At 43.5% G+C, this 21565-nt stretch overlaps 1 protein-coding gene across 1 annotated transcript; it reads right to left on the reverse strand.

Annotated features, from left to right (window-relative positions):
• Positions 1 to 5133: 5133 nt before the first annotated feature.
• PROKR1 (prokineticin receptor 1) lies at positions 5134 to 20929 on the reverse strand. The gene is made up of 3 exons (XM_080685011.1): positions 20330 to 20929; positions 15666 to 16289; positions 5134 to 8370 (listed from the first exon to the last, which is right to left on the reverse strand). The coding sequence occupies exons 2-3, from the start codon at positions 16136 to 16138 to the stop codon at positions 7674 to 7676; spliced, it is 1170 nt and encodes a 389-aa protein (XP_080541137.1). The 5' UTR covers positions 16139 to 16289; positions 20330 to 20929; the 3' UTR covers positions 5134 to 7673.
• Positions 20930 to 21565: the final 636 nt, after the last annotated feature.

The following is a 21565-nucleotide window of genomic DNA, read 5'->3' on the forward strand; positions in this document are numbered from 1 at the left end:
CATGTGCTCTTCTTTGTTTGGTTGATTGATCCAGACTATAAACTCTACAAAGGAACTTTGTCTTCTTCACTGTTGAATCCCAAACTCCTACATGGTACTGGTACAGAGTAAGCATGAAATAGATATTTGTTAAATAATTAATGCAGGGTAATATTGGATGGTGAAAACAATCATGCAGCTACAATGACTGTTTTTATAGAATGCCTGGGTTTTCAATCTGCAAGATAATAAAGGAAACATTTGTACAAAGCAAAGAAATTTGGTTTCGTTTTTTTACTCCCATAGCACTGGATGGGGGTAGCTAGCTACAAACATAATATCTGGGCTGAACAGTATGCTCAGAGATTTTTTCTGTGAGCACTAATGCTGTCTTACTTCTGGCACAGCCTCAAGCAGGGAAGGGGAGCAACAATAGCACTTCTATTAGCTAAGTATGTGAATAAGCCAGCACTGTCCTTGCTTGTTAACTGCAAGCTAATAAAAATGCTTCCACAGAGACACACCAAGAGAGAAGCATTCTCGGTTCCAAATGAGCTAAGTTTTCCAGTTCTTGACCTGTGGCTCAGAGGGAATTCTTTGAAGAAAGAAGAAACCAAAAGTGTTGATCTCCCGTTTCACAGATGGGCAAGTTTGTCTCAGCTCCAAGCCCTAAGGACAAGGAGGATGGATCTTCTTTAAACCATGAGGTTTTTTTCTGAGAAAAGCATTTAAACAGTCAAGTCCCATGGGATATCTCCATTGTAATAAGGAGTGTGGAGAGAACAATGAAATCTAGTGGTAGTCCAAATATCTCATCTTTCACAAACAATAGTCTCATTCCCCCAAAATGCCATGCTCCCTAAGGAAGAATTCAGCAGTTGCTTCAGCATGACAGTGCAAGGTTGGTGACTGGAGCCTAGAACCCAACAGCAGAGGGAATCCAGAGTCAGGGGCTTGAAGTTGAGAAGGCAGCAAGACTATGGGGGGGGGCGGGGGGCTGAGGGCTGTACACTAACTCCTGAGGACGTTTTATCTGAAGACCCTCCTAGGCATCCTAAAGTTTTTAAAAATATCTGGAGGTTCACCTAGAATGAGGTATGGTTTATTTTACAAAGTGCCATTTTAAGAGTCTGACATTTTTTTTCTTGGTAGAGTCTAAAAGTAAAAACACCAAAATTCAAATGCCTACTCTAATTCAAGAATTTCATGTTTCTGTGTATGTCCAGATAAAGATGACCTTCTTTGTCCCATATTTTTTCAATACTATTAAAAAACAAATTGTACCCATTAGGTTGTTTACTATTTACTGCTGGTCAAACTGTTCTTCCTTGAAATTCATGGAAAACTCTGGTCAACACATTTCCTAAACAAAAGGTCAAAGAGCTATCAGAATATAGTTTAATGCCTCTTACTGAGAACTGCTGTACCCTGGGTTTCTGCAAGCCTGCTCTCAACAAATCATCTATTAATTTTAGCTTTCTAGTACTAACATTGCAGAGAACCCAATTGTGAGACAGAGGTACTCACTTCTCTCCTCTCCACAGCCTCAGAACTCCCATGTTGTGACCAATTTGGGGTCTTTTCTAATTAATGGTGTATGGAAGCCAACAGCTCCATTGGCTCCATCTGCCCTATCTGTTACTTTTAGCTGTAGGATCAAGGGCAAAAACCCAAAAACTTTGTGCTTAGCTAGAACTCAGATTACGAGGGAGCCAAAAGGTGGAGTCCTTGTCCTCAAACACTCCTCTGTACATTAGTAGATTTAGATGGAATAAAATAAAGACCAGATAGGGTAATTTCATCTTCATATCATTCAGAGGTTTCCCTTCTAATCCTTAACCTTGTCTCTTTAAATACAAAGGTGGAAGAGAACCATGATGCTTACAGAATAGCACAGCCTACTGACCTCATACTCTGAAACCAAAAAAAGCTTGGTTTTGAATGGTGGGCTGACTATATACTAGACAAGTGACCCTCCGAAACAGTATTACTACCCAACTCATAGGGTTATGAGGATTAAATAAAATTATGCTTTTAAACTACTCAATATAGTACACAGACACCTGATTGACTAGAATTAATGATGTAGTATATTATTATAATTCATGTCATAAGATCAAGAAAAAACATTTAAGCAATTCATATTCATAAAAAGAAAAACTTGCCTATGGTAAAGAGGATTCACCTTAAGTTTGGGTTTAAAAATATTTCCTCATAGATGTAATAGAGAGTAAACTGGAATGGTTCAGATTAAATTTTTATTAAAGTACTAATATGCTGGAGAACATTGATATCCTGTTCATGTAGTTTGACAATATAACCTTTGTTGAAAAGATGAGGATTATGTGGAAGACAAAATGTTGTAGAAGTGAGCTGATTCTGAGCCATCCTAGGTGCCCAGGTAGGTAGAAATACAACTCCTTCACCAGTGACTTAAATTAGATGGAAGTTTCTTTTTATCTCACTTAGAAGTGTGGAGATAGTTTGTCCAATGTTGGTATGGACACCCCAGAGTTATCATGGGCCTATTATCCTTCCAGCTCTCTGGTCCACCATCCCCATGGTGCAAGCCTTGTTTTCATTGTCCAAAATGGCTGCATTCTTAAAAATGTGGCTGCATTTTCCCTGCTTTCTAGGGAAGTTTCATATTTTCATAAGTTTCCTCCTAGGTTTTACTGGCATGATCCTCTTAGCAGCAAGGGAGACTGTGAAATATAGTTTTTACTCTGAAATAATAATTTGGTTCTCCTACTAAGAAAAAAAGAGGGTACTGGAGAGAGGAAGGAAGCTAAATTTCCTAGCTATACCAAATTCATTCTTCTTCTCTAAAATATTCTTTAATCTCTTTCCCTTCCTGGTTCCTCTTTCTCTTGTTTCTCAATGGCCATTCAACGTTTTTCTATAGAGTCTGTCCTTTCAATTTTTCATCAACTCCAAAGACTTCAATTGCTGAGTTTATGTGAGGAGAAGAAGGCAGGTGGCCCAGTCTAATCCCCTTGTAAACCTGCTGATCACTGATCTGGAATAGACTAATGAAATTATATGAAGAGTTCTTATTGGTGAAATTCTTAGCAGAATACCCCTCTTTCAGGATTACTGATGTTAAATAAAACTAGAATCTGAGGATTTACTACTCATGACTGCTAAAAAATGTCACAAAATCCCTGTAATGATCTGTGTAAAAAAACACAAGTGGCTAAGGAACTTAAATGCATATATGCTTTAGCCCATGGACACAGACAATAGTGTGATAAAGGATTGGGGGGCAGGGCAAGTCAGGTGTAGAGGGGGTCAATGGGAAAAAAAGGGTGACATCTGTAATACTTTCAACAATAAAGATAATTTTAAAAAGAAAACACAGCCTTAACTGGTTTGGCTCCGTGGATAGAGCATCAGTCTGCAGTCTGAAAGGTCCCAGGTTCAATTCCCTGCAGGGAACATGCCCAGCTTGTGAGCTCGATCCCCAGTAGGGGGCATGCAGGAGGCAGGCAATTGATGTTTCCGACATCTCATATCAATGTTTCTCTCCCTCTCACTTTCTCTGTCTAAAAAATCAATTTAAAATCTTTAAAAAAAAATGTTTTTCTTCCCATGTGAAGTGTTTGCCCTCTTGCTTTTCTATACCCACTTGTCCAGTTCAAGTTCCATCTCATCCAAAAAGCCTCCTCAACCTTTCATGTCTTCACTGACAACAGCAGGAGGTGGTCTTCTGATGCCTCTGAACTCTGAACACAGAAGCCTGCCATCCATTCCGGACATTCAGCCAAGAATGGCTTCTTTCTCTCTTCTGCTTTCCTAGGGCAGGGAAATTGTTCTCATGAATAAGGTGTGGTATCATAAAGACCCCCAACTAGGCAAGGTAAAGAGCAGTGACAAACATTTTTTAGTTCTCCCCTGAAACCTCCCGGTCTCTAAGTCTGTGCTGTGAGTTCCCAGGAGTAAGATGAGCTAAACTTGGCTTGCAAAGGAACCAGGAATGTTTCTGCTAAACTCCTTAAGGGTCTCAAGAGAGGGCTAGACTGCAGTTGAATAGTCATCTCAAGGATTCTTGGAATGGATCCTTCCTTTCCCAAGATTGATACTCTCTGCACCCACAAATGCTGTGGTAGAAGAACCCTGGATAGAGCTTCGACAGACTGGAAGGGGGGGGGGAGGGGGACGGTCCTAATCCTGGCTCACACAGGGTCCTAATCCTGGCTCACACAGTGACCGTATGTGTGACCCTGAACATCTCTTCCCCATTCTGGGCTTCAGTTTCATCAACCATAAAATGAATAACTTAAATTTTATATTCTCACTTACACTTGAGGAAAGAGAGTTGGATCATTCTTTGTGGATACATTCCAAAATCTATCATAGTTTTCAAGGAACAGAGCTCATATTTATAATTTCCTGGCCATCTCACAAGGTTTTTAGTATGCTTTTCCAAAATGAGCATGGAACTTGTTTCATGCTGAGGGCTTTGCTGTGGTGACTATCACATTGCCATGCTTTAGTGCCTTGACTTAAGAAATTATTTTTAACTATGTACTCATTAGACAAATTTCTAAAAGCTTTGTTGTAAATCTGCCTTTCTCTTTTACTTTAATTAAGGAAATGGTTTGACTTCACAAATCACATCTTTATCCTTCTACATAAGACAATGTGCCTATCTCTCTGCATAATGAAAGTATGTAGGGAACAGAAAAGAAACACAAAAGCAAAAGTGTCCACTTGTTGGGCTTGCCACCAGTTTTTTGGAGAAGCCATCAACTGGGCAGGCTACTGCTCAGTCCACTGAATCAGCCACTAACCTGAACAAGGCTTGGTGCTGTAGGTTCATCTCCTGGTTCACTTTGCAAACCTTTAAGCTTGTTCAAAGCTTTAACCTTAGCTTATATAACAGGCATAAACAGGTCCTCAGATTTCCAGTCCTGGCACTCAGATGCTAAAAGGTATTAATGGTTTTACCAACTGAAGACTTCTAGGAAGAAATATAAATCAATTAAATTTCTTTAGGATGAAGAGAAGTTCGTAGGCAATATGAATATGAGTTAACACTTATCACAATTCATCTGATGATGGAATCAGAATTTATTTGGTGTTCACTCAAAGAACCATCACACTATAACTAGGAAAAGTGGGGTGGGGTGGAAATTACTGAAACACCATGTTGAGTGATTATATACTTGGGATTTTTTATTTCACTTGATAACTACACAACAATTTCATTCACTGTAAAATCACAATCAGATACAATATCTAGAAATATTACAGGTAAATGAGTTTTTTAAAAAGGTACATTTTAGGCTGAAAAGCCAAAAAAGGTTTGGTTGTCACATCTAAAAAGTTCCTATTTAATATAGCCATTCCTAATGGAAAGGTGAACATATTGACAACAAATGAGATCATTTTATTATTTTTAGTGTAAAAACTAACTTTCCTGATTTAATAATGCAATATATGATTTTATAAAAAGTAAGGATTGCCTTCCAAGGCATATTGGATTTAGGCTAGTATTTTCATTAATTTCTTTTTTCTCTGAGAGTATTCTGATTAAACGGTAGGGTAAATGTGCTGGATGATGAATGGAAAAAATAACAGATTTTTAAAATGTATCTTCCAGAGAAATAAAATAACTATAAATAATAAACTTTGCTACAAAAAATAAACAGTTGACTATATTTGAAGGGGGAGATGCACAATATAGGTTTCACTTAAATAGCATTATATTTAAGAAGAAAAGGACAAGTCAATTCTATAGCTATACACCCTCATGAAAACAAAAAACAGATTGAGAATCAAGTACCACATTGCCCAGATTCATGCTGGCTGGGGAACAGGCATAGGAAGATGGTCAGCACTTCCATGATCATAAAGATGCTTTTATTCTAAAACCCTAAGCTTGTCTTCTGACTGGAAACTGATCTACCATTTCCTTTTATACTTCCGCCACCAACTTTCACTGCCTTATTGTACCAACTTATTAAGAACATAATGCATATAGCATGGCTGAGAGAATAATTTATACAAAGGATAGTGGAAGGGGAAGGTAGTGAGGTTTCTAGATACATAAGCCAAGCTTACAAGTTTTTCCATGTCCAGGCACATTACACACAGTTATTAGTCTATTCTTTTGATTAGTTGTGTGGTTGAAAGAGTTTTTCCAGATATTATCTCATTGGCTATTCACAACCACCACCCCCCTCAGTAGCTATCTTCATCCCCTCCAAGAGGCTTTACCCAGGGTCACAGAGGTGACAAAGCCAAGGATGGATCAGATCTTTTAGCTCAAAAACTCCATATTCCAATATTCAAAACACCAAACAAAGGAGGTGATTGGAAAGTGGGACAAGCTCTCAGTGAGCCTCATTGTTAGCTGACTCTCCCACCACCACCATTTGTATGTCCCTTTCTTTCCTAAGTACCCAGGGCCCTACCACTGAGCTTCATCACCTGCCACTGGATTGCATGACTTCATTTGCATTAAGGGATGGAAATGTGATGGGTTATGCCTCCAAAAAGTACCTCCATTTTTAAAAGAGCATCAAGGTTTAATCCAAAGGAATAATATCTATGATGGGATTCAGGCACCAGGGACAAAGACATCTTGCCCTTAAATTGTACCAATAAGGGTGAAAGCTGGCGTGAATGAAAAAATGGCTGACAGCCACATTCATGAGGTGTGTGTCTCCTTTCAAACAGTCTATGCTTCACAAACATGGAGACATGAGAAGGACTTAAGGAGAAGTCTAACTGGTCCAAATCAGAATAACTGAGAGGTGGAAGCAGTATCACCCTAAGACCAAGTGAACCTAAACCCCTTCCTTGAGCCCCCCCAACCCCTTTTCAGAGATCCTCTGACTGGACCCCTCCCATTGAGGGAGAGGCCATTGATCCAAGGGGACATACCCATCCTGAGCCTAGCTTTCCCCCTCTTGACTTGTTCCAGGTACCCAGACCTCATAATTCCCTGTCCAAACAGTTTCCAGGGTTTCTGCGGCCTCTTCCCAGGGTCCATCCTTATAATCATGAGCTTCACTACATATGGGCCCTAAGCCTGAGGCGTGGCCATGGGGCAATATGCGGGAAGAGGGTTTGGATAGAACTTGCCATGTATGCTGAGGTGTCCATGTGCGTGCGTGTAAGGCTCCTCCCAGTGAGAGTCGGGACCAGGAGTGAGAAGAGAAGGGCTGAAGAAAGAACTGGGAGGATGTCTGTATTCTTACTCCAACCCCACAAATGTTAGGAGTGAAGTCAAGCCTAAAAACAATCATAGAAATGGGTTACATCAATGTCTGATGTGTCGCTGAGGTTGTCCCGAGAGACCCTCACGCTACAAACACATGTACCACTGTCTAGATGCCTACTCAGGTTCCCTCTGCAACCTCCTTATTCTAGGCTGTCCATGCTCAAATTTTTTCTTGGTTTAACCCTTACTTCTTTGGGACCATTCAGTGTCATCAACATACACAGGTTTTACCAGTGCCTCCTCTTTGCACAAATTAGACGTTCAGTGAATGTCAGTCACTGGTGATGGTGTCTAATCACACCCGTTTTAGAAAATCTGAGCTCCTTGGACACCATGTTCATATAGCTGTCCATTTACTCTGCCCTCTGCGGCAAACCAAGAGTTCTTGGTGTTGATAATGTGTATCTAAGTACACTGGTCAGTGTCCCCAAAGTCCCGTTCAGACTTTTCAAGGCCCCTTGGGTTATTTCAGCCTGATGCAGTCCACCTCTTCGGTGGCAGGCACCCCCATGGTTTTGAGATCAAGGTCCGCGCTGGACTTACTGCCGTTGGAAGAAGACTTCCAGTGGAGCAGCATGATCCTCTTGAAGTACTTGATGGTGTTGTTCTTGACCGTCACGAAGCACAGGGTGTTGATCATGCTGTTGCTCATGGCGATGCACTCGACGATGTAGAAGGCCGTGAGGTAGTGCTTCTCCTTCACGAACACGGCGGGGAAGAAGTCGCGCACGACGGTGAAGCCGTAGAAGGGTGCCCAGCACAGCACGTAGGCGGTGAGGATGCACATGAGCACCAGCACCGTCTTCCGGCGGCAGCGCAGCCGCTTCCGGATCTGCTCCGTCTGGAAACCCGGGACGGCCTTGAACCAGAGTTCCCGCGAGATCCTGGCGTAGCACAGCGTCATGACGACCACCGGGCCCACGAACTCCAGGCCGAGGATGAAGAGGAAGTAGGACTTGTAGTAGATCTGCTGGTCCACCGGCCAGATCTGGCCGCAGAAGATCTTCTTCTGGTTCTTGACAATGATGAGAACCGTTTCCGTTGTGAAGTAGGCGGAAGGGATGGCGATGAGGACGGACACCGCCCACACCAGGGCGATCAAGGCCGTGGCTGTCTGATACTTCATCCGGGGTCTCAGCGGGTGGACAATGACCAGATATCTAGACAAGAACACAAACGGGTCAGCCGCTGTGCCAAGAAAGTGCTCGATGACGAGATCTTTGCAACCGAATGGGGTGTGTGGAGGGAAAACCAATGGTATAGGGGCTTTCAAGAAAGGCAGGCTTGAATTTGAACCCCAGTTCCACCCCTTACTAGCTGTTGCAACCTCAAGCAAGTTTTGTTTCATCTCTCTGAATCTCAGTTTCCTTATCTGCAAATGTTTTTGTTTGTTTTTAAGGATGAAGTATGCTAATGTATACACAATTCCTGGCATATACTCAATAAAGGGTAACTATTACTATTAAATGTAGTAATAATGCCTGCCATCAGTTTCTAGCCTGGCATTATTCCCAGGTCCTTCCTGTCTTCAGGATCATTCATTCTAATTAGCCCAGAGTTTAGAGTTGCAAGGGCCTGATCGTTCCAAAGACTTATTGGGAGAACTTGCTCTTTCCAGTGGAAGCAGTGGGCAAAGTTTTGTCTTCATTCCACATTTTTTAAAACATTGCTCTTCATGCAAAGGGGGAGGAATACATGTGATCATTTATTTTACTTTCTAGGTGGAAAAATAGAGGCCAGTGAGAGATGAGTGGCTTTCTCAAAGTCATATACCATAGGACCCTTGGTAGAAAACATTTAACCCTATCTGACATGATTGATGAGAAAATCAATTGAGAATATACATGAATGTATCTTTTTTAACCACAAAGCACCAGATAGTAAAAGATACTGCTTTTGTTCTCTCCCCCCAAAAAGCCACACTGCTGTTACCACAGAAGTCCAGGAGCAAAGACAGAGCACTTTCTGAGGGATGTGAGTCATTTGTGTGGCATGAAAGCCTCCTCCCCAGAGTGAGTGCACATACTTATGCAGGAACTTTGATTTCCTGGAAGACTTTCTGATCTTGCAGGGGATGGAGATTGGAGGAGAAGAAAGATAGGAAGTTAAGTGGGAGGGAATGACTAATCAACATTGGAAATAAACACATTCTCACATGCCTACAGCTTACTCCAGGTAGAGCCAAGAGCAAATGTGACAGGGGTAGGAAAGAAAGCCAAACCAATTCTGTTTTTTTAAACCAATCCCTTTGAGTTCATTTTTCTTGGAATTTTGATTGGAAGAGGAGGTTCATTCTTATTTTTTTTCTTCTGCTTATAATATTGCTGTTTCTGTCCTACCCTCTGCCCCCCAAGTAGCCAGCTCCATTGAGTGTGTCATTTGGAGAGTTCACTGGAGTGAGACTCCTGCTGTTTTATAGCTTTCAGATATTAGGTGAAGTTGGATAGGTTGTGTCCACCCTCTGAACACCCAGCTGTCTGCTTGACATGCTCCACCACCGGCAACCATCGTTGGCACTCTCGCCAACCTCTTAGTGCAGAAGGGTGGAATGCAGTGTCTGCAGAGTGTTGGCAGTGCTTTTGTCATCCTTCACAAAAGCCATGCGCTCCTGCTACAATGAGTGCACCAAACTTGCTCTGACTCATAGCAAAAACTAAGAACTTAGTGTTTTTGCTCTCACTAGCTCTCTCCCTCTCTATCTACACCACCATGTTTCGTTGATTACTTTGTCAAAGAATATTTCTATATTCATACATGTTTAGTATATGAATTTTCACTATATACTTCTATTCCTTCTTTTCCCAAAAGTAACTTCCTACATCTTTATAATGTTTCAAAGCCAAAGTGTTTTTTCAATGAGAAAGTAGGAGAGAATGCTGGCCTAGGAGTCAGAAGACCAAGAATCTAGTCCCAGGTTTGCCACAAACTTGTTATGTGAACTTGAGCCATTTTTCTTAGCCCTGTGAGCTCAATTTCCTTTTCTGTAACATAGGGATATTACCTGTCTCACCAACCTCACAGAGATACTGTAAGATCCAAACAAACACTGTATATAAACAACAACAGGCTATTAATACACAAGAAACTGTTAGTGTCCTAGAATGTATTTTTTCAGAGCTATTCTGTATACATAGCAATTTTCTCTCACCTGCATTTAAAAGTTCTCTACTACTTTCTATTTTATTGGATATATTTTACTGATTCTACTTATTTTCATATTAAAACTAAACCTTCAGGTAATCCGTGACTACCCATCTGATAGTTTTTTCATCCTGGCTTTCTCTGACATCACCCTAACTCTATCCCCAGGCTTAGTTCCAGGAACTGAGCAAGAGGCCTTCCAAATACATTTACCAATAAGCAAATTGCAGAAATTACTTTAAGGATTGCCACCAGCCTTGGCTATGCTAGGATCAAAACTCTAGTATTAGTAACACTTGCTTATGTTTGTAAAGCAGTTTACAAATTACAGCACATTTTCAAATCCACTTTCTCATTAGAATAGCTAAGAGAGCAAAAATACCCATTTTACAGATGAGCAGACTAAGATTTGGAGAGGCTAAATAACCTGCCAAAAGCCACACAGCTAGAAATTGACAGGACCATGATGCAGACCCATCCATAGCTTGCTCCAAATGCAGTGGGTTCTCAAATACGCCATTTGTCCCCACCCCTTTAACCAAAGCAAGCAATAGCCCTTCATCCTACCCTTCTCCTGGCATCAAATAGTCCTTCTTTTTTCTCTCCATCACAGCTGGTTTCTACCTATTGATGTTCCAAGAAGGAGTCAGGCAATTGGCAGCTTCTGAGTATGCCCTTGGCTTGCCCTGTGTGTCTACCACTACAGTGGCTCAGGTCCAGATCCACTTCGAGCCAACAAAGAATGAAGGCTGATAGACAAAGAAATGTCCAGGCAGTAATGGTATGGTGATAGCGGGCTGCGTGATTAAACCAAGAGCATTTTGGCTCCCTCTCTGTCTCCAGGACCCAGCCCCAGATCAAACCATGGAAGTGGAGGTTGCAGCAGCTACTAGGCCAGTCGTGGTATGGGCAGGGATTGCATGACTTACTCCTTGGGCCAGCCAGCTCTGACCAATAACTCACCTGGTAGCACTTGTAGGACCTGGGACTGAGAATTATTACTCATGCCTTAACTGGCCTCATTCAGACAGAAGAGGAGAGCTGACAATGGCAGGCAGACTAGTCAGTTTCCCCTGGATTTGGGGTAAAAGAAAGGAAGGTCCCGCAGTGGCCCACATGCTCTGGGATCTGAAGGATACACCTCAAGGACAGTACAGGTGTCTCCATATCAAAGAAAAAACAAAGATCCAGAGGGCCAGGGGTCCTCTGATGATCTTTTTCAGTTTCCTGCTGCCATCAGATCTGACTCCCTGTGTCTAGATTTTGAGATCTTCTGGAATATGACCTTGTCCTTTTTTAACTTGATTTTCCATATGTTCCTTGTCTCTGCCCTACATCCTCTGCAAGGGACCTCCTGCCTCAAGCATTCCCACTTCTAGGCTGTTGTAAACACTGTTCCTCTTAGAAAACCTCTCCTCTACTTTGCTGATCACCATTTGTTGAAAGCCAGTTAAAAAGTCCCCCTCTTCCATGAAACCTCCTTTAACTACTCAGATTCACGATGATCTCACCCTTCTGTAAATTTCATTTAAAATTTATTCTTTATCCTTTAATTGTTTCATAAGTGTCACCTCACTCCCCACCCACCTCTCCCACTTTAGGTGGTGAGCTCCAGAGAGCAGGGACCATGACTTACTTCTTTTATAAGCTTTTGCTCTCTGTGAATTATGGGCACCTAGGATTTTAGTGAAACTTCACTCTCAATAGTTCCTGGCACCAAGCAAATAGAAATGTAGTCAACCATAGTAGCAACCTTCAAAAATATTGTAACCTTATTTGGAAAACAGGACATAAATGTGTTTACCCAGCATGAGACTGGGAGACAGCCTTAGGCTCAATAATGGAAGGTTTCAAGAGCAGGCGAAGGAGTTTGAGGCATATGTTGTAGACAATGGAGTTCTTTGAGGTCTTTAGAATCAGAGGGGAGACATACAAGACAGAAGATTAATTTGGCTGCAGTCTTGCTTTATTCCCTCAGGCCACAGGGGCCTTCTCTTTGTTCTTAGAAACCACCAGGTTTGTTCCTGTTCAGGGCCTTTGCACTTATTATTCCCTTTATCTGGGATGCTTTTTTATCAGTCTTCACAAGGCTGGCTTTTTTTTTTTTCCCTCCTCCATCTTTCAGAGGTAGGTTCAAAAGTCTTCCCTCAGACACACTTTTCCTGACTCTACACCTGATATCTCCCACCCTCAGTCACTCTCAATATTTTAGTGTTTGTTTGCTTTTGCTCAGAGTATTTCTCATGCCCTAAAAATACCTTTCTTGTTTGTTTGCCTGACTGTTAACTCTCTCCATCCCATGGATGTAAGTTCCATGAGGGCAAAGAAATTTTTTTCTTATTCATCATATCCCCAATGCTTAGAATAGTATCTGTCACATGCAGTCGTTCTACAAAAATGCATTATTTGAATGAATGAATGAATGAATGAATGAATGAATGAGTGAATGTATGTTTAGGGAGGATTATGAGGGGAGTAGGTTGGCAGAGAACAGAGCCAAGAAACATGGAAGGCCAAGAGGAGACTGTGATAGTCCAGCCATGAGTGAATAGATGGGAGGGAGGGGTAAGTATTGGCAGAACCTGGAAATGAAATGAATGCTGGAGAAAGGGAGAGAGCAGCCAGGACAGAGGAGACTTGCTAGTTTAGATGCCTGGGAAAACCATGGAACCAACAACAGAAACAAAGAAGTCCAGGCAGGTAGAAGAGTAACCATTCTGTTCTGCTATATCTTGATAGCAGTGTTTCTTAGAAACCTTGTATTATTATCTTTTAAATCACATCACTAAAACAATCACTTCAATGAAAACAAAGAGGTTAACCAATCAGAAATATTCATTCATTTATCTGTGTGCGTGTTTTTGTTGTTGTTATTCCTTCAAGGGTTAATTCAAGAACTATAATATCCACTGTTTATTTAGTGTTTATTTTGTTTTAAACATTGTTCAAATGATTACATATATTATATAATTTAATCCTCACGGCAACCCAATACATTAGGTTTTCTTATTATTTCCATTTTATACATGAGAAAACTGAGGAAGAGTAAGGTCAAAAAATTAATATAAGGCTAATAGGTGGTACTGCAGGAACTTAAACCCAGGCAGAATAACTGCTAACATTATTTTCCTATAGAAATTTCATTTTTAAAATGTATTTTTATAACCGTAGGTATATTTTTATATCAAGATAAAAATTAGTTGTCCAAAACTAAACAAATCAAACCTGAAAATCTACTGATCAAGTCCTGAACAACACATGAGACCAGACAATAATCAGTGAAGTCCTAGACTACTAGTAAATTGGAATTAGATGGTAAAGACACACAAAAATAAAAATGATTTGAAGCAAAGATTACAAACATCAATAAAAGAACTTAATGTACTGGCACAGCTAGTTAGTTGGCCAAGGCCGTTGGATGGCCCTGTGCAGGTAACAATGCTGTCTTCCAATGTCTGGGTGCAAGTTTCCACTCACGACTCCATTCTGAACAACAGCAGTCTCTATGATGCTGTGCAGATTCCCCAATTAATCTTTCTTATTGTATTTAAATTGCATTATATATACTCACACTACCAGAGAAATGCCTGAGGTATTTCAGACAAGCAGAGTTTAGTATGAAAGTAGGATAAGGACTTGTAGGAGTTCAGTAGATCAATACAGATCTCTCCATGTTCAAAATAACCAATACATGTTCAAAATAACCCAATTCCCATTAACTTATCCTTGAAGCCACTCCCTACTACAGTGTTACACCTTTTGACAAGTGAAATGGATTTCACCCAGACAGCAGGGTCCCACCCACTGTTAGTGGCTGAGAACACCCCTTGTGAAAAGATGTCTAGCTAGAATGAAACTTCAGGAAATGACCCTGTATGCTTTGTCCTGTTGATGTACTAAGAGAGGTGGTGGTAGCTTCTACTTGTAAAAAAGGTCAAAGATAAGGTCCCTGGAGCTTTCTTCCATGGCTATGAAGGGGACTTAAGGGCAGATACCCAGCTTGATTTTCCCCCTCCTGCTCCTTCTGTAGGTCCACTCAGGGTGCATCCTGGATGGACAATATACTGTGGGGCTCTGTCACTCATGTGGAAGACCTTGGCCAAAGAGAAGTAGACCTCTGCAGGGATGACCCTCTAAGCACTTTCTATGGGTGCAGACTAAGGGCTATTTAAGCTGCTAACTCCCTGACACCTTCCTTCCCAAGGCTCCACCCCTCAATGGCTTTAAAGCCTGGTTCCTTTTCAACCCCCTTTCCTCAGGAGTGGTCTCTTTCCAGGTTAGTGTACCCCTGATTGTCCTGCCTATGACTCCAGAAAACAGGCTCCATTTGCTGTGCTGCTTCCCGGAACATTGTCCCAACTATGAGAGACAGGCTGAACTCCACCAGAGCCCTGAGGCCATGGAACAGGGAGAACATCTGTGCTTCAGGCTTTCTGGGTTAAGGGAGAGAGACGGGCAGTTCAGATTCAAGTACACGAAGGCCTGATTTGACCCTCAAGGTAATTGTCTCTACATTGTAACAAGGTATTTTGTAATGAGAGGAGCTTGCAAAGATTGTCCTGAGGGAACCAGAAACCACCCTGGTCATTAGCACAGGTGATTATACTAAATGAAAAGACTAAGCATAACATCAGAAAGATTTGCATAGGCTGCTCTTACGGATTTTATTTACCTTCAGGAGAAACAGGTCTTCTATGCTGCTGCATGCAAATGTATGAAGAGGGGCAAACCGACCGCTGCAACAACTAAGAGTAAATAAGCATATGTTCTCTTTTGGGTTTTTTTTTTTTTTAGTTAGTTTGTTTGTTTTTCAAAACAAATCCCTCGATCTTATTTTAAAATCAACTGGTGCTGGTGGAGCTGGGTAGTTCATGTTTCAGTAGAGGAAGTCTTAATAAGACAGGAATCTCCGTCAAGATATTTAAGTTGACTCAAGACTTACCTGCCTAGCATTTAATATTGTCCCTCCACCCCTACTCTTACCTGTCTCTCTCTAGACCTTGAACAGATACAATATCTAGGAGCATAACCATAGCAGAGGGATCCAAAGCCTTCCCACTGCCCAGTCTTCAGGGCTCTGCTACCTCCAGCCTGCCCACAGCTAGAAATCTAGAACCCTTCTCACTGTCAGTCAATGAGCTAACTTTTCATAGTACACTTGATCTTAGCAAAAAGGCCAAGAAGCCATGGGGCCAACTTTTGAGCCCTTATACATCCACATCTATGGTGAATACAGATATCTCTCCTCAATTATAATTGCAACCAACAATTCCAATGCCCCTTCCTTTGTTGTCCCCACTGTCCCTTTACTCACCTGTCGATGGCAATAGCCAGCAAAGCATTGGTGGAGACGTAGAGAGAGACAGTACGCAGGTAGTTGACAGAAGCGCACAGGATGTGGCCATGCTCCCAGGAGAGCTGGCGCACCACATAGTAGTCCATCTCAAAGGGGCAGCAGACAATGGCCACCAGGAAATCAGAGATGGCCAGGTTGGCAATGAGTAGGTTAGTGAGGTTGCGAAGCTTCTTGTAGCGGGCCAGGGCAGCAATGAAGATGAAGTTGCCAATGCCACAGACCAGCATGATGCCCACCAGGGCCATGCCAATGACAATCTTGGCAGCAAAAAAAGTCAGAGAATTGGTCACATCCTCATCTTCATCCAAGGGTATATCGTAGTCGCCATAGCTGAAGTTAAATGGGAAGGAAGCAGCCTGAGCTCCGTGGGGGTCAAGCACAGAAAGGAAGCCAGTGGAGATGTTGGTAGCATTCTCATCCATGACTCCCATGGTGGCCAGATGATGCCTTGAGCAACACAGCTGGGAATTCCTCTGGGATGATGCCTGAGAAGCTGTCTTCTCTCTCTGCTGACACTCAGTTCTGTCTTAATGAGTCAGAGTGTCCCTGCCAGCATCTTTGGGGTTCAGCTCCATCCTAAGCCTTTAAAAGACAAACAAACAGTTGGCTATATATCTGAGTGAATTCAGCCAAATTTAAAACCATCCTGTAACCTAAGCAGATCCATTAGCCACCTGCTCAGAGTGAACATTGGGTGATGGAGTGGAAATAAAAAAAAAAAGTGAGAGAAGAGAAATTATTATCAACCACATACCCACTCATTCAGGGAAGATTGGATTGCTATAGAGACAATCAGACACTGGCTCTGTTTATTTCCCTTCCACTGAGGACTCTGAAATGTTACACTTTTTCTCAGGGACCAAAGTTGGGAGTGTGGGAGGCTGAAGGGAAGGAAAGTGACCTGCTCCAAACTCAATTTCCTGTCCTGACAGCCTGAACTTTGTCCTTGTGGAAGTGTCCCACTCTGTTGCTTAAAAGAAGTGATTCTGAGAACAGTGGCTTTGTAATACAGCTTGGTATCTGGTATTGAGATGCCTCCTACTTTGTTCTTCTTTCTCGGGATTGCTGAGGCTATTCGGGGTCTTTTTTTATTCCAGATGAATTTTTGGAGAGTTCATTCTAGGTCTGTGAAATATGCCGTTGGTATTTTAAATGGGGAGTGCATTGAATCTATAGATTGCTTTGGGTAGTATGGACATTTTAATGATGTTGATTCTACCAATCCATGAACACGGTATGTTCTTCCATCTGTTTATGTCTTCCTCTATCTCTTTTTTCAGTGTCCTGTAGTTTTCTAAGTAGAGGTCTTTTACCTCCTTAGTTAAGTTTATTCCTAGGTATCTTAATTTTTTTGGTGCAATGGTAAATGGGATTGTTTTTATAATCTCTCTTTTTGTAAATTCACTATTGGTGTATAAAAATGCCATAGATTTCTTGGTGTTAATTTTGTATCCTGCTACATTGCCGGATTCATTTATTAAGTCTAATAATTTTTTGATGGAGTCTTTAGGGTTTTCTATGTGCAGTATCATGTCATCTGCGAATAATGACAGTTTTACATTTTCTTTTCCAATTTGGATGCCTTTTATTTCTTCTTCTTGTCTAATTGCTATGGCTAGCACATCCAGAACTATGTTGAACAGGAGTGGTGACAGTGGATTACAAAGCCACTGTTCTCAAAACTTCCTGGTCCTGGCACAAGAACAGACATATAGACCAATGAAATAGAATAGAGAACCCAGAAATCGACCTAAACCACTATGCTCAATTAATATTTAACAGAGGAGGCAAGAACATACAATGGAGTCAAGACAGTCTCTTCAATAAATGGTGTTGGGAAAATTGGACAGATACATGCAAAAACATGAAGCTAGACCACCAACTTACACATACACAAAAATAAACTCAAAATGGATAAAGGTCTTAAACATAAAGATGGGAAACCATAAAAATATTAGAGGAATCCACAGGCAGTGAAATCTCAGACATATACCAAAGCAATATCTTCACCGATACAGCTCCTAGGGCAATGGAAACTAAAGAGAAAATAAACAAATGGGACTACATCAAAATAAAAAGCTTCTGTACAGCCAAAGAAACCACAACAAAACAACAAGAGAGCCCACTGCATGGGAGAACATATTTGCCAATGTCATCACCGATAAGGGTTTAATCCCCAACATTTACAGGGAACTCATACAACTTAACAAAAGAAAGATAAACAACCCAATCAAAAAATGGGCAAAGGACCTAAATAGACACTTTTCGAAAGAGGACACAAGGAAGGCCAAGAGACATATGAAAACATGCTCAAAGTCACTAATTATCCGAGAGATGCAAATCAAAACAACAATGTGGTACCATCTCACACCTGTCAGAATGGCTATCATCAACAAATCAACAAATGACAAGTGCTGGTGAGGATTCGGAGAAAAAGGGAACCCTCGTGCACTGCTGGTGGAAATGCAGACTGGTGCAGCCACTGTGGAGAACAGTATGGAGTTTTCCCAAAAAACTAAAAATGGAACTGCCATTTGACCCAGTGATCTCACTTCTAGGAATATATCCCAAGAAACTAGAAACACAAATCAGAAAGGATATATGCACCCCTATGCTCATAGCAGCATAATTTACCATAGCTAAGATTTGGAACCAGCCAAAGTGCCCATCAGCAGATGAGTGGGTTAGAAAACTGTGGTACATTTACACAATGGAATACTACACTGCAATAAAAAAGAAGGAATTCTTAGCATTTGCAACAGCATGGATGGAACTGGAGAGCATTATGCTAAGCGAAATAAGCCAATCAGAGAAAGATAAATATCACATGATCTCACTCATTTATGGAATATAATGAACAACATAAACTGATGAACAAAAACAGATGCAGAGACAGAGAAGCATGGGTCAGACCATCATACCTCAGAGGGAAGGTAGGGGAGGTATTGTGAGTTCACTAACACCATTGAGAGAGATCAACCAAAGGACTTGTATGCACGCAATGGAAACAGACATCAGGGGGTGGGGGCATGAGTGGGGGGAGTGGGGGGACAATAGGGGGATAAGGACACATATGTACTAGTAATACCTTAATCAATAAAGAAAAGGGAAAAAAGTGATTCTGAATACAATTGAAGAGGGAGGGCTTTGAGACAACCCTGTCTGCTCTCCATGAGTTGGTCTCTTTCCTTCTGCTCTAAAATCACGGCCTCCTAGCAGCCACCCTCCCTGCTCCTCACTGGGCTTGCTGTTCCAACATACAAGTCTGCGGTGACCCTACAAGCTACCCACAGTCTTTACCAAGGCTTGACCCCAGGCAGAGGCTATAGGGTAAAAGTCACAGCCTAAGCGCTGAATGGCTTAGGAAGGGGGCACTGGAGCAAAATGCTTTCCTTGGCTGGTGTGTGTCCTGAGGTAAATAGAGTTTCGGCATCCTCCAGGCAGGAGATCAATAATGTCTGTAAAGCATGGAGGTCCTTGGAGAGGGAGGGTGTTACACCTAGAACTGCAAGGAATGACTATGGAATGCTCAGGCCTCCCAGTCAGCTGCAAAGAAGGGGAGGGAAATCCTAACCTGGATGACTCCATCACACCCCTTAATAGGGCTGAGATGGGAGATGGAGAGGGGAGGGGCTGTCCTCTGCACTGCCAGGGACAGAGAACAACAGGAAGTCCCCCTGTTTCCCCCCCCTCCCTTCTCTCCTAGTCCCAGTCTTTCACAGGCTTGAAAACATCAGACCAGGTTGCTGGGGTGTTAAAGGAGGACTGGTCCTGGGGAGCCCTGGAAATATCAGGAACGCCAGAGAGAGAAGCAATGGAAAACCTGAGGTTCCTGGAAAAGGGAGATCCCTATGGCCCCCAGGAAAGCCTGCTGCGCAATTCCTCAAAGATGAGACATTTGAGCTTGTCTTTGGGGGACCAGGGTTAAAGTTCCTCTGTATCCCAATTAAGTTTGGCCCCATTCTTGCCTCTCTCCCCAGCTCCTCACCCCACTTTTCTCAGGTTTATTTCCTTCCTCTGAGCCTTCAGTTCTGTCCCTCAGGCCTTGCCCTTTGCCCCTGTCAGGTGTGAGGAGCTGAAAGGTCCGAGGGGACCACCAGTGGGATTCTCCATACCCTTTGCAGGCCCTGTGTCTTGGAGGCATGGCACCTCTGGAGGGTAGGGTACCCAAAAGCATGTCAGCCAGAAGGCTCAAAGTCAGGTTTTAAAAACTTCTTGTGGGGCAGGGTGTTAGATTTTAGGATTTGGGGAGAAATTGTCCAGCGGCCTTTAATCCTTAATTCTCACCTCTCAAAGAAGAACCCTATTCCCATCAGGTGTCCCCTGGGAACCCTGCCTGTTAGCGCCGGTCCCCTGGCCAGACCCTTCCTCCTCCTAATCTGGAAGCCACTTTGCAGCCCCTGCTGATCAGCCCTCGCCCGCTCTCAGCTTTGTCCTCGGAGCTTGGAGGCTACACCTAAGGGCAGGAGTGGTGCCCGGCTCCCCTGAAGAAACGAGCTCCACTGCCAGTCTCCTGAAAAGCCCCTCCCCACGCAAAGCCTCTGTCCCGCCGCGGCCGGTGCGGCGCGGGGTTCCTTGGAAGCATCTCCCCGGGGCATCTCCCGGGAGGGCGCGCTCAGTACCTGCGGCATCCTGGCGCCCAGCGGACCGGGTCGGGTTTCTTTATTCCGGGTCCGAGGACAAAGCCGCTTCTCCCAGAAAAGAACAGGTTCCTTTCCTCTTCCTCCTCTTCTCCCGGCTCTTTTCCCGACTCCGGCGCGGGTTGCGCTCGTGCCGCCGCGGCAGATCCGAGGGAGGGCGGCTCCGCCGCGAGGCCACCCGTGTCCCGCGCCCGCCTCCTCGCACTCGCTGTCCCCGCCCCCGGTGGCCAAGGGGCACCCAGGCACCAGCGGCTGGCTCCGCAAGGCGTGCCCGGGGTCCGGGCTCGAAGCGGGGGTACCTAGGAGTCGCCCGGGCACGCACGCGGCTGGGGACGCTGGTGCCGTCCCCGGGCAGCTCTAGGCTGGGACACGCCGGAGGGGGCCGGGCCCGCCGGGCGGCGCGCGTTCCCGGACTCAGTCTCCCGAATGGCCGCCTCGGGCGGGACCGAGGGCGGCCGTGCTGGGAGCAGGGCTCAGTGGGGACTCTGCGCTGGAGGTGCCCATCTGGCAGGGCTGTGCCCGCCCCAGGGCCCGGGACTTCTGGGCTGTCTCACCTGGTCAGCCCCGCGCCTCCGCCAGAGTGGGTGGACACGGCCCGCTTCGCTGGGGAGATTTCAAAGCACCGGGAGGAGCCTCCGCCCCTGCCCATAACACCGCCCGCGCAGGACACGCTGGGACCCACCCAAACCCCGTTCGCTTGGATGAGCCCAACTGGACACTGGGATCAGCATCAGTTCAGCTGCTCGGACCTCTGTGTAAGAAAGGCTTAGAGAAGTGCTTTTCCCAAAGCAACGAAGTGGGGGAGGTGGGCAGTGTGGATGCCGGAAGAAGGGAGACGTTCCCCACCCACCGGGATGTCTGTTCAGGAGAAGGATAGGATGACCAGAGCTAACTTACAGAGCACTATCTCTGATTTCTCAGAAGTCTGTAGATTCCTCAAGAAGTTAAATATAGAACGACTCTATGATCCAGCAGGTCCACTTCCAAAAACATTGAACGCAGGGACTAGGATACTTGTACACCAATGTTCATAGCAACATTATTCAAAATAGCAAAAAATGGAAAGAACCCAAATGTCCATCAACTGATGAATGGAATTTTTTAAATGTGGCATATACATGCATTACAATACTTCTCATCCTCAAACAAAAAACAAAAAAATGAAGTATAACACGTGTTGATGAGAATGTGGAGAAATTGAAGTCCTGTGCACTGTTG

The sequence above is a fragment of the Plecotus auritus genome, assembly GCF_963455305.1.
Source record: "Plecotus auritus genome assembly, chromosome: 8".
Lineage (NCBI taxonomy): Eukaryota > Metazoa > Chordata > Mammalia > Chiroptera > Vespertilionidae > Plecotus > Plecotus auritus.